Here is a 13,432-nt window from a genome sequence, read left to right on the forward strand (position 1 = left end):
TTATACTAGGCTAGAAAACTAGTTAAATCAAATGTTAATAATTTGGTTCCTTAATTTAGTGCCGTGATATGATGTAAGTGAAGTCTGTTTAATAATGCCAAATAAGCAAGTTTTCTATTCTCATGTAGAAAATTTATATGGAAAACAGTTCTTTCATTAAGATGATTTCAGAAATAAGACTAACACTGGTGTAGTCATATGACTGAGTCTTATGATTTTTTAATCAGTAAGATTTTAGAAAACCTAAATTATACACAATGTAATAGACTTACAACTTTAAAAAACAAATGAGAAGGAAGAAAGTTCTGTACTTGTCCTGGAACTCACTCTGTAGATCAGGGTGACCTCAAACTCAGATCGGCCTGCCTCTTGTATCCTGATTGCTGGGATTAAAGGCATGCACCACCACCGCCCAGCTTCTATATAAATTTTAATTCAAGTAGACAACTTTGTTACCATTTCATTGTCTAATGACAACATCCTCTATAAAAATTGAGGTCTTGCTCAGTTTAAAATTACATTATGTCTCTTTAGGAGCAGGAAGCATTTTCTCATCTATATTTTGATTAAATGGATATTTTCTTTATTAGGCTCCAACTCAGAAAAAGATGGGATGCACCATACTGTCACCAAACACAGAGGTATCATTACACTCTATCGGCATCAGAAAGCAGCTTTTGCTATCACAAGCAGGCGAGGTCCTATCCCCAAAGCAATCAAAGCTCAGATCGCAGAGCTGCCTGCGGGGAGTAGTGGGAATGTCCTGGTTGAACTTGATGAGGTAAAAGGTTTTTTTTCTCCCTTTCTGAAAGCTTGTACTCTTTAAATATTTAGTTTCTAGATGAAGAACCAAGTTGTCTTATTAGCTGTCAGAATTGTATTTTTGTGCTTACAAGTGAATTGATAGCTTTTTGAAGCACGATTAATAAAAACTCAGAGTTAGAAACTGGGGTTCGACTTGAAGATCTGAAAAGCGAAGCAATTAGCCACTGGCTCTCACCGCGACCTCAGTCCAAAATGGTGATCCTGCCTCCAGGAATCTCAGAATGAGACTGAGAGCTGTCTCCTCACGTTTTATAATCCTCTCGGGCTGGGATTAAAGGCATGCACCACCGGGTTTCTATGGCCATTAGTGTGGCTACTAGGATTAAAGGTGTGTGTTGTGGGTACTGGAATTAAAGGTGTGTGTCATTGCTGGCTGGTCTGTAAGTCTGGCCGGTGTGGCTGTTTTACTTTCCCGATCTCCAGGAAAGCTTTGTTTATTAAAATACAAGGGAAATGCCATTACGTCTTTTTAAAATATTTTAGCAGTATTACCAGAAAATTTAATTTAATTTTTAAATTTCTTATTTCTCTTCTAATTTATAATAACTTAGCTTGCTTGGTAGCTACCCTTTTTTATTGTAGGTACATAAACTATTCATAAATGTAAGCCAACTCACACTCAGTGCATTGGCTGCAAAGATCATATTAAATGGCAGTGGCGACTAATCTTTCTTTATCCTATCAGTGCCAAGAATTCCTAGTGATATTCTGAGAAAAATTTCATATTAACACCTACTGTTAGTCAACCAGGTTTTATATTAGATGTGTTTTCCCAGGGTAAGGAACAAAATCTAATTTTCCTATAAACAGCTAGTCGCTTCACTATGAAATACTTTCATCTCTGATTATAATGGCATATCAGTATAATGAGATCTGCTCTAAAGATGCTTCCTATTTGTAATGATTTATATGAATTTTCCATCCTATTCTGTTATAAACTACTGAAAATTATCCTCTGTGTGTGTTTATGCATCTGTCTCAGGTATTTCAGGCTGACTGAAAACATAATGATGTAGCCAGGGATGACACCGAACACCTCATCCTCCTGTGCACTTCCCGTGTGCCACCACACTTGGGCTATTTGTCTAGTCAGTACTGGGGATGAAACTCAGGGCCTTAGCATGCTGGGCAAGCACTGTGCTAACTGAACAACATCCCTGGCCTATAACCAGTATTTCAGAAAGGTCTTTAGGCTGGGTGTGGTGGTAAATACCTGTAATGAATGAACAAGAGTGCAGATAGTATTGCAGGGCAGGGAATGTAGGCAAATGCTTTGTACTAAGTCATAGCCACAGCCCTCACAGGAGCATATTAGCAGTGGGGTGATTGTAAGACTTGGACACCACAATAAACTGTTAATACTAAAAAGATTGTTTTCGTAAAATGGGGGCTGTGGATAAGTTTCGGATTAAAATCAGTATCCATTTTATAAATCTATTTCACTGATTATCTCTCTCCATTATTTTCATGATTTGATTCTTCCAGCTCTTTTTTTTTTTTTTTTCCCTTTTTGGTTTTTCTGATAGAGTTTCTCTGTATAATAGTTCCAATTGTCCTTGAGGTCCCTTTGTAAATCATCCGGACTTAGAGCTCTCAGAGATCCACCTGCCTCTGCCTCTGCCTTCTGAGTGCTGGGATTGAAGGTGTGCGGCACCACCACCTGACTTCCTTTTGTCCTTTTTGGTGTGGTCCAGGCCAGCCTCAAGCTCTTAGTTTACCTCAGCCTCCTGAGTGTGCCACCGTGCTCTGCGTATCTTTTCCACTTTAATTTAAAACTCTGTATTCTTTGAGAGAAGCCAGTTTTATGACTCTAAATAAATAAAAAAGTATAACCCTTGGGATTAGCAAAAACATGTCCATCTCCCTGGATGATTTTAAATAAGAAGCTGGGCAGTGGTGGCACACACCTTGGGAGGCAGAGGCAGGTGGATCTCTGTGAGTTTGAGGCCATCCTGGTCTACAAAGCGAGTTCCAGAACAGGCACCAAAGCTACACAGAAAAACCGTATCTCAGAAAATTAAAAAAAAAAAAAAAAAAGAATAGATGGTTTTGAGTGGGCACATACCTGTAATCCCAACACAGGAGGCAGAGATGGGTGGATCGCTTGAATTTGAGGTCATCCTGGTCTACAAGTGAGTTCCAGGACAGCCAGGGGCCATACAAACCCTGTGTGTGGTGGGGTGGGAAGAGGAAAATAGATGGTTTCATCTCTGAGACTGCTGTTTCTTTGGGGCAAGGAACACTAAAAAAAATGCCACTGGTGACTGTCTCTAGAAGTCATGTGTCCTTTTATTTCTTATTTTATTCCTATTTTAAACAATAACATTTAAAAAAATCCAGTTATGAGTTTTAGGCCCACATGGAACCAATTATTGGAAGATGCTTGTAATGCTACTAAGTACCATCTAGTAACTGCTTCATTGACTAGCAGCAGTATTCTCGGTGTTTAGAGGGTGACTTTGAAATCCTTTTGATTAAAATTTTAACGCATAATGCTTTTTTTCTAAAATTCTTCTTTGAACTAACATTGGGCTGTAGGGTCAGAAGCCTTTCCTGGTACAGCGGAGAGGAGCTGAATTTGCGTTAACAACTATAGTGAAGCATTTTGGTGCTGAAATGGCAGTGAAGTTGCCACATCTTTGGGATGCTATGGTTGGCCCATTGAAGGCTATGATTGACCTAAATAATTTCGGTATGTGTTCATTTTAATCAGTTCTGGTTTTTCAGTATATTTTATATATCCTTTTAAAAGAAATGTGTTTATCTCTATTTATCTTAAACCAGTAGGTAAGTTTTAAAATGGAAGACTTGTGACTTTCATGTTATTCTATATGCTTTCCCTTTTTATATATTTAACAATAGATTTGAAGTGGATTATTACCTTAAATCTGTTTGGTTGCTATAAGTGCAACTTACAGCACTTAAAGTCACTTTATTTTTCATACAAAAAGCTTTGTTGACACTTGTATACATACCAGCTCAGAGAGTACTAATATTTTTTGTGGTCTCTAGATTTTGAAAATTATTTTAAAAGTGATATAACTTTTATTTGAACAGATGGAAAGTCCCTCCTGGAAAGAGGTGATGGTCCTGCTCAAGAATTGGTAAATTCCCTGCAGGTTTTTGAAATAGCAGCAGCTTCGATGGATTCTGCGCTTCATTCCTTGGTAATTAATGTGTGTGGTGCTTCTTCAGATGAAACAGATGGTCATGTTAGATAACTTAACACTTGAAAATACAAGTTCCTCCTTGAAAAGTACCAGTTAGTCCTTTTGCATTAATGGAATTAAAAAAAATACAGTATAACTAGATTCTTCCTTATTGGTACAGGGTGATAGAAAACCCAATTTGGAAACTCAAGCATTGTGGAAAGGTTCTAAAGGAAAGGTGAAGAGCAAAGAGAAAGAAAATTGTAGGCTGTTGAGACCAACAGTAGGTAGAGCTCCACTCAAGGAAGAGCTCGGGCAGAGGGATGCCTTTTCAGGATGAGCAGGTGATCATGTTCTAAGATACAGCTGGTCACTGGTGTGAGGCTTTGGCTTTGGCTTGATTTTTACTATTATACTTCTACCAGAAGAGTTTGCAGAGGGAAGAGGAGAGTAAAAAATTACTTGGTTAAAAAAAAAAATCTTTCCATATATCTACATTGCGGAGACTCTTTGCAATTTATTGTATTGTAACAGTTTTAGCTTTACTTTTCTATAACTGTAACATTAAAATAAGTTTTATAAAAGTGAATCTGGGCGATAGCAGTTAAGAATAAAAGTATGTCCTTTTACTTATTACAAATTTCTGCTAAGTCCTACTGGCCATGTCTGTTTCCCAGTTTATTGGGACATTCGGTAGAAGTCTGCATACAGAAATTTGAGGCCAGCCTGAACAAAAGCAAGTCCCCATCTTGGAAAGCTCTCCCCATCTTCTTATATTAATAAAAAAAGAATTCTATCTTTATCCACCCTGTACTCAACTGAAATGTGAGGCTGGCCTCACTGTTGAACAGTTGCTTGGCTATCATAATGTTCTATGCAGTGGACATTTAAGATGAGATGCTGTTGCGATCATAATGCTGGCAACATTATCAGGAACAAAATCAGGAATGCCAAACTTTGTAATTATTCCCTAATAAGTATTGTAATCGCTGTTTTGTTTTTGTTTTAGCTGGTCCAGCATTTGCCTCATTTGTATATGTGCCTTCAGTACCCCAGCACTGCAGTGAGGCACATGGCAGCTCGCTGCATAGGTGTCATGAGCAAAATAGCTACCATGGAAACAATGAACATTTTTTTAGAGAAGGTACTCCCATGGCTGGGAGCAATTGATGACAATGTCAAACAAGAAGGTGCAATTGAAGCACTTGCCTGTATCCTTTATTTTGCCAAACTTGAAAAATTTTATTCATATTGAAGATTAACTCAAAGGTTCACTCATTTTAAAATACACTTAATCTCATTTATTACAAAATGACAACTTTCTACATTTTATTTTGAAGTATTTTACATTTTATTGTGATTTATTATGATTATGTTTTATTAAAATTTCATATAAAATTAAAAAATTGCTTCAGATGGGTAGCTTTTTAATAAGCGTAGCGACTTTATGTAATTTTAAACTAGTAACTGATCTATTTGTCTTATGTTTCAATAGTAATAATTAAATACTAGGTCGGTTATATTTACCTTAAATGTTTCCAAACTATGTTTTTTTTTTTTTAGGGGAATATGATTAAAATAGTAAGATAATTCAGCTGGTTTCTCTTGAGATCATGTAAACTTTTGCTTTATACTGAAATATACTAAATCTAGAGATGTACTGCAAGCTCTTTTTAAGGACACAGCAGCCATTGTTTGATTCAGAATCTGTCAGCCCCATGTATCAAAGCAAGAAAGGTGGATCAGGCCAGATCAGTAGAAACCTAGTTCAGAATTTTCATAGCCACAGGATTAGGTGCAGTCTATGCAGGCCATGATTCTTATGCTACTGGCGGAATCGGAATTAATCTTAGTGTGGCACTGAATTGTACTCCCTACTTTTAGTGTGATTCTGTTATTCTGAATGGATATCCTAGGGACATATTTAGTAAGTTCTTAATAAAATTTTCTCCATTTACCTTCAGACAAAACCATAATTTTATACACACACACACACACATACACATATACATACATACATACATACATACATACATACATACATACATACATACATACATACATACATGCTGGAGAGATTGCTCAGTGACCGCCTGGCTGACCCAGAAGTCAGTTTTTAAGAATGTAAAGTTTGTTGATGATGCCAGTGATTAAGCCAGGAGTGGTTGTGCATGCCTAAAAATTGAGGAGGTTGGGATAGGATAGCTACCAGTTTGAGATCAACCAGGGGTTTTGTGAATTCATGAGTGCAGTAGACATCATCCAGCAAGCAGAATTTTGGGTTACCAACAGTCTTGCCAAGATGCTTATGCAATAATGGCATGATGATGGTTATGGGTGCGACCAAATATTTCCTTTTTTTTTTTAAACATACCAATCTCAGTTCTTTTCTTCCTGCTCACCCTTCTTCCCATCTGCTCATCAGAGAGATTAAGACACCACCCCCCACTTCACCCCCCCAGAAGTGAGCCAGGACTGTTCATCCCCTCATTGAGGCAGGGCCGAGGAAATTGTGTGTCATATCTGCACCTCCCCCTCCTGTCCCCTACCCCTGGTACCTAGACTGAGCATGGTATCTCTCCATAGAGAATGGGCTCTACAAAGTCAGTTCATGCCTTAGAGTTATATCCTGGTCCCACTGCCAGTGGCACAAGCCACACTGTTGTCACATGGTGATGTGGGACTCCCCTCTGTATGCTGTGAATACCATTGGTTAATAAAGAAACTGTCTTGGGCCTGTACAGAGCAGACTAGAGGTATGCAGGGAAAACTAAACTGAATGCTGGAAGAAGAGAGAGCCGAGTAGGGCACTGAACCTTGCCGGTAAGCCACAGCCACGTGGCCATCCACAGATTAATAGAAGTGGGTTAAGATGTAAGAGTTAGCCAACAGGTTGGGCAGGTGGCACACACCTTTAATCCCAGCACTCAGGAGGCAGAGGCAGGCGGATCTCTGTGAGTTCGAGGACAGCCTGGTCTACAAGAGCTAGTTCCAGGACAGGAACCAAAAGCTACGGAGAAACCCTGTCTCAAACCCCCCCCCCCAAAAAAAAAAAGATAGCCAGCAAAAAACTAGAGCTAATGGGCCAAGCAGTGATTTAATTAATAATACAGTTTCTGTGTGGTTATTTCAGGGCTGAGCAGCCTACAGCAAACAAGAGGTCTTCTACTACAACCTGTATTTAGGAGCCTAGTTCTGTCCCATGCAGGTTCTTCCGTTGTCAGTCAGGAGTCAGTTGTCAATCAGGTCAGCTGATTCTGTGGGTTTCCTATCATGATCTTGACCCATTTGTTCATATTATCGCTCGCCTCTCTCTATGCCTGGAGCTCAGCCCAGTGATTAGTTGTGGATCTCTGTATCTGCTTGCATCTGTTTCTGGAGCAATTTTATATTTTTACTTACAGTAGTTAGATAATGTTTTTAAAAGAGCACCAGCCTGTAAATATGGTTATAATTTGTAACAGAAGTCATAATCTTGAGCCTGGCAGGATGGTATACATCTGTAATCCCAGCATTCAAGAGGATGAGGCAAGAGGATTAAGAGTTCAAAGCCATTTTAGGCTTATAGGATACCCTGTTTCAGAAAGCCATAAGAAACAAAACGGTCAGGATATATTATGTACATGTGTGAAAATGAGGTTTTTTTTAATACTGAAATTACAATCTTGGTATACTAATATGTGAAGACATTACCTGGGAACTATCTTGAAATTTCCTTAACAGCTTACTCAGGTGTTATGGAACAGTTGGATGTTGGTATTGTTCCATATATTGTCCTTTTAGTTGTTCCTGTGTTGGGAAGAATGAGTGACCAGACAGACAGTGTGAGGTTCATGGCTACTCAGTGCTTTGCAACATTAATTAGACTGATGCCACTCGAGGTAAGTTGAAGAGATTTTGGTTCACAAATACAGTGTGTTCTATAACATAACAACAACAACTATTTTTAAACATTTATTTTGGCTGGGGGTGCATGTGCCTGTGAAGGTCAGAGGATTGAATTCAGGTCTGTCCTTTTATGATAATACCTCACTCAGTTTAAAGGACCATAATGTATCCCTTCCCCCAAACAAACACGTAAACACAAAACAGCCCTGCTGTGTTAATGTGTATCTTATATCTCCATGAGTAAAATTGGTTTAAAAGAATAACAATTATGTGATGATCCAGAGTTGTTCATTATAAATATTTTATAATAAAAATGTTTATGGTACCAGAAATGGAATGTAGAGTCTTGTACATGGCAGGCAAGTGTTCCAACAGTTAGCTACACCACCAGCTCATAAATATTTATATCGAGAGTATGATGAGCTGAGATTACTCAGTGGGTAAAAGTGCTTCCTGTACAAGTCTGAGGACCTGAGATGATGTGACCACGCATGCCTGTCACTCCTGTCACTGCTGGCTCCCAGCCTGGCTCTAGGTTCTGTAAGAGAGAGACTGTTTGAAGGGATGGTGCTGGAGAGTGATAGAGCCGGATATCTGTTTTCTTCCTTTGGCTTTCATGCATGTGCGCATACAGGAGCATGTGCATTGCATGTGTGCACACAATCTGTCAAATCAATATTGAAACATAAGTTTGGATACAGTCAGCGTATGTCTATGAACATCACAGTATGTGAAAGAATACTGATGTGTTTAAATTTTTAGGGGGAAAAATAGGGCTAGTTTAGCACACAGTTAATAGTCTCTAAGTGTTTCTCTTCCCCTTCCCACCCCGCCCATATTTTGAAAAGGAAGAGTTTTGTATATAGCTGCATTTTGTTTATTGCTCAAGGATTAGACTTAATAGCTCTTCCATTTTCACCAGCCTAGCAAAGGCCTTCCTCAGTGGAGCTTGCTGTGGAGTTATAAATGACATTAGACCGTTTGGTGCTCCTCCTAAACCCATACCGTATTTTGAGATTCAATACCTGAGGATATCAGGACAGTATGAAACTGATAGTTTTCAAAAGCATGGAATGTAAATTAGATTATATATCATTGTTTCTTTATTAGTACTTGTTGCAAATAAAGTCCTAATCGTGTTCTTTAAAATACCAAAGTATATTGTCTTTGTCTAATTCAAACACTTTTAACATCTTTCAAAATCTTTAGATTTGTTCACCCTCAAATCTTTATATTATTTTTAATTGCTTTTTTCTGTGTGTATGTTTGTCTTGGTAAAACTGAAATTATTTTGATAACATTTTAGAATGAGAAATTAAGTAAACGGCATGGAACATCTAGTAAGATCAAGACCTTTGGAAAACATAGTAAGACCTTATTCGACTGTGTGTTCCCCTCACACCTACCCACAGAACAAGTATTAGCCAATATTTCTGTTTGAGACAGATCTCATGTAGCTCAGACTGCCCTCAGACTCTGCATAGCTGAGCATGAACTTGAATTCTGCCTCCAACCTTTAGTGTTACGATTATACAGTATAGTTTCACACAATGCCGTGGTTGAACTCAGGGCTTTTTCACGCTAGTAAAGCTCTCAAGAAATGAGCTACTTAGCCCATCGCCAGCCTAATTTTAATACATTTTAAAAATCATTTCAGGCAGGCATTCCAGACCCTCCAAACATGTCTGAAGAATTAATCCAGTTGAAAGCAAAAGAGCGACACTTTTTAGAGCAATTATTAGATGGGAAGAAGTTAGAAAATTACAGGATTCCAGTGCCAATCAATGCTGAGCTGAGGAAGTACCAGCAGGTAGGTTACTCTTTGTTCTGATTTATTAAAGCCTTAATATTGAAGGTCCTGTATTGATTGCTTTTTTGCTCATAGAAAGATATAGGTCCATGCAAATACCTTTTACAAGAAAAAATTCTTACGGTCTTTTTACATTTATAATTTTTCTCTACCTAACCTAGGATGGTGTGAACTGGTTAGCCTTTCTTAATAAATATAAGCTTCATGGAATTCTGTGTGATGACATGGGCTTAGGAAAAACATTACAGTCCATCTGTATTCTAGCTGGAGATCATTGTCAGAGGTAATTTAAAATATTATTTCAAAATAAAGGTTCTAAATCCTAATGAATGTTAACAAATTGCTTAATTACTGTTTTCTTTTGTAAAGGGCCCAGGAATATGCAAGATCGAAATTGGCAGAATGTATGCCACTTCCTTCCTTGGTGGTTTGCCCACCCACGTTAACAGGTCACTGGGTAGATGAAGTAGGTAAATTTTGCTCAAGAGAATATCTCAATCCATTGCATTATACTGGCCCTCCTACTGAAAGGATAAGGTAAGAGCTGTATAAAAAAAGTAATATTTGTCAGAAGTGAACTGTAGTTATCTCTGATTATAACCATAGATATCCAGCTTAATGAAGGCGGTGCTTTACAAAGATGTCAGTGAAGCCCACCGGAATGGAGGACTTGTGCCACTGTCCCACCTGGTGTGGTTCTCAGTATTCCCGGGAGAACCTAGTAGCAATCACGTCCGTTCTGCTCGTGCTCTTTTCTCCTTTCTCTACATGTTTCTCTGTTGCCTTTTTCCTACTTAATATTTTTTTTACTTTTGGTCCACAGTGGCTGTTGTAGATATACCATTGTTGTTTCAACAATTGTGTACTCACAATCACCCTCTAAGGCACTGGTTCTCAACCTGAGGGTTGCAACCCCTTCAGGGGTCACATATCTGATACTTATATTATGATTCATTACAGTAGCAAAATTAGAGTTACGAAGTAGCAACAAAATAATTTTATGGTTGGAGGTCACCACAGCATGGGGAGCTGTCTTAACTGTTGAGAACCACTGCTCTAAGGTGTACTTGTCTGAGATAATGAATTATAAAATAGAGGTTCTGGGTCCAAGAGCCCTTAAGTTTTTTAAGCGGACAGAGTGAGGATTTGAACATAAGCATTTCAAATGTTTGTACTAGAGCAACTCTGTAGTGTCTCCTCATTTTCATGAATTTGTAAATGATAGAATTCAATTGCTTTAGTAAACAGGGAATATCAGTTCACTCCCTGGAATTTCAAGCCTGGATTATTGCTTTAGAAACAACTAGAGTACTCTGTCTTGTTCTTCCTTCCCAAACATAATTTTGTTGAATTGATATTTCCTTAACTTCATTGTACAGTTGGTGGGTAAATGGCCCTGGGCAGCCTCAAGCCCACATTCTCCTAGGTCAGTACTGAACATGATAGACTGGCTACGAATCATGTTCAGAGGATAAAATCTTGTAAATAGTTCAACCTGGTTCTGTTGCTTCATCCCTTTGTTCATTATGGGGACATACGATTGATAAGCTTGACTTAGCCTGAGTGGTAAAGGAATGTGTCCCAAAAGAAGATACTGACAAAGTGTTGGCCATATTTTGAGTTAGGTGCTCATCGTTTTTCTGAGTCAGGTGGCAGGTTTGCATTATAATGTGGTCTGTTAACTAGAGTAAACACAGATGCTCATTAGGCAGGTTGAAGCACTTTATAACAGTAGCTGTAGTTACACTATTAAAATTGTATTAAGATGGTGCTGGTGGTGCACACTTTTAGCCTTTATTTAACCTTTAATTCCAGCACCCTGGAGGCAGAGGCAGGCAGATATGTGAGTTAGAGACCAGCCTAGTCTACAGAGTAAGTTCCAGGACAGCCAAAGCTACACAGAAAGACCCTGTCTTAAATAAAACAAAACCAAACAAATGAAATAAAATTGTATTAAGAAATTAATAATTCTGTTTTCTAATTTTTCTTAAAGGTTGCAGCATCAAGTAAAAAGGCATAATCTGATAGTAGCTTCATATGATGTTGTGAGAAATGACATAGACTTTTTTAGGTAAGAATTCAAATATTCTTTAGAAAAGTTTAGTGTTGATAGGTAAGAGGGAGGGAGGATAAGATAGGATCATGTGGGTGCTAAATATGAATGACATACTTGGTGTACATATATGAAAATGTCAGCCAAACCATCACTTTGTACAGTAAATGCATGCTGATTTAAATTTAAAAACTTAGTTGGGAGAAAGCACAAAAGAGATTCCCAGGTTGCTGGAATATACTGTTTTGCTTTGAATTGTGGCTATGTGTGTAAGTACACCTTATAAAATTCATGCATCTAGCCAACATCAGAATTGTAGATATTTTTGTATGTATCCTCTATTTCTGTGAAACATTTCTATTTCGAAAATAAGAAAAAAATTCATAAATATTTCAAAAATAAAAATTTGATATTGAAATTGTGAGCCCAATATTCTGCTTCTAAATTGCTCCTATGATGCCCAATATACAAGAAAAGATAACAGTTTTTATTTATTTTTTCTTAGAAATATTAAATTTAACTACTGTATTCTTGATGAAGGCCATGTCATAAAAAACGGAAAAACCAAATTGTCAAAAGCAGTAAAACAGCTGACTGCTAACTATAGGATTATTCTTTCCGGAACACCAATCCAGGTAACAATTTAAAACAAAACCAAACTAGGGAGTGGTGGCACATGCCTTTAATCCCAGCACTCAGAAGGCAGAGGCAAGTGGATCTCTGTGAGTTTGAGGCCAGCCTGGTCTATAAGAGCTAGTTCCAGGACAGGCTCCGAAGGTACAGAGAAACCCTGTCTCGAAAAACAACAACAACAAAAAACAAATTTTCCAGGTGCCCTGGCATTTAGCAGTAAATCAAGAAGTTTTTTAGTTTATAAAGATAATAAAAAATTTCCAGGAGTTAAATTGTGTTTATAAAGGTTCTTTTGGCATATGGTAGTAGCTAAACTGGGCAAGTATGGTTTAGTTTGAGTTCGTTTTGGTTTTGGTTTTGTCTTGTTTTTAAGGCAGGATCTCACTATGTAATCCTTGACTGGTCTGCAGCCCACGAGAAAGACCAAGCTGGTCTCAAATTCATTGTAATCCTCCTGCCTTTGCTTCCTAAATATTGGGATTACAAGTGTGCATGACCACACTTGGCCTTTCATAATGAATCTTTTAAAGATATTTTACATTTATAATTTTAAATGTTGTGTGTATTTTGGCTGTGTACTCGCTGCATAAGGAGCCCACAGAGACCAGAAGAGGATGTCACATTCTGTGATATTGTTGTAAGCCAACATGGAGATGTTGGGAACTAAGTCCGGGTCCTCTTTAAGAACAACAAGTTTGCTTTACCACTGAGTTACCTCACAATGTGTCTTATTTCCCCCTGCCATTATAGACCTGTGACTAGCCCAGAACTCACTCTTTGTAGATCAAGGTGGGCTTGAAATCAAAGATCTACTTACCTCTTAAACTGGCCAAGTTTTATTAAAGATTATGCTTAAACTCTAATTTTAGGCTATGTAAATAACATTTGATGTATGTAACAGATTTGATTCTAATTCAGTAGTATTACTCAGCAATCTGGCTTAGCACTGAAAATCTAGAACCAACTGAGAAATGAATCACTCCACAGTAGAGGTGTGAAAATTCAGCAGTTGTTCATATCTTACCTGGATGACCATCTCTAGTAGGAAGATCACCTTGCACCTTGCTCATTCTC

General features: G+C 38.0%; 1 protein-coding gene across 2 annotated transcripts in view; it reads left to right on the top strand.

The window, feature by feature from the left end:
* The window catches only part of Btaf1 (B-TFIID TATA-box binding protein associated factor 1), an 85,511-nt gene that overhangs the window by 54,009 nt on the left and 18,070 nt on the right, over positions 1 to 13,432 (top strand). For both annotated transcript variants that reach the window (XM_050158104.1, XM_050158094.1), the window contains exons 21-30: positions 591 to 781; positions 3,364 to 3,517; positions 3,883 to 3,992; positions 4,984 to 5,185; positions 7,707 to 7,855; positions 9,520 to 9,672; positions 9,834 to 9,955; positions 10,042 to 10,209; positions 11,666 to 11,743; positions 12,231 to 12,360. In XM_050158104.1, the coding sequence (XP_050014061.1) occupies positions 591 to 781; positions 3,364 to 3,517; positions 3,883 to 3,992; positions 4,984 to 5,185; positions 7,707 to 7,855; positions 9,520 to 9,672; positions 9,834 to 9,955; positions 10,042 to 10,209; positions 11,666 to 11,743; positions 12,231 to 12,360 (1,457 nt within the window). The remainder of the gene's footprint in view (positions 1 to 590; positions 782 to 3,363; positions 3,518 to 3,882; positions 3,993 to 4,983; positions 5,186 to 7,706; positions 7,856 to 9,519; positions 9,673 to 9,833; positions 9,956 to 10,041; positions 10,210 to 11,665; positions 11,744 to 12,230; positions 12,361 to 13,432) is intronic.

The sequence above is a fragment of the Alexandromys fortis genome, unplaced genomic scaffold, assembly GCF_014885135.2.
Source record: "Alexandromys fortis isolate MF-2015 unplaced genomic scaffold, M_Fortis_MF-2015_v1.1 scaffold_10, whole genome shotgun sequence".
NCBI lineage: Eukaryota > Metazoa > Chordata > Mammalia > Rodentia > Cricetidae > Alexandromys > Alexandromys fortis.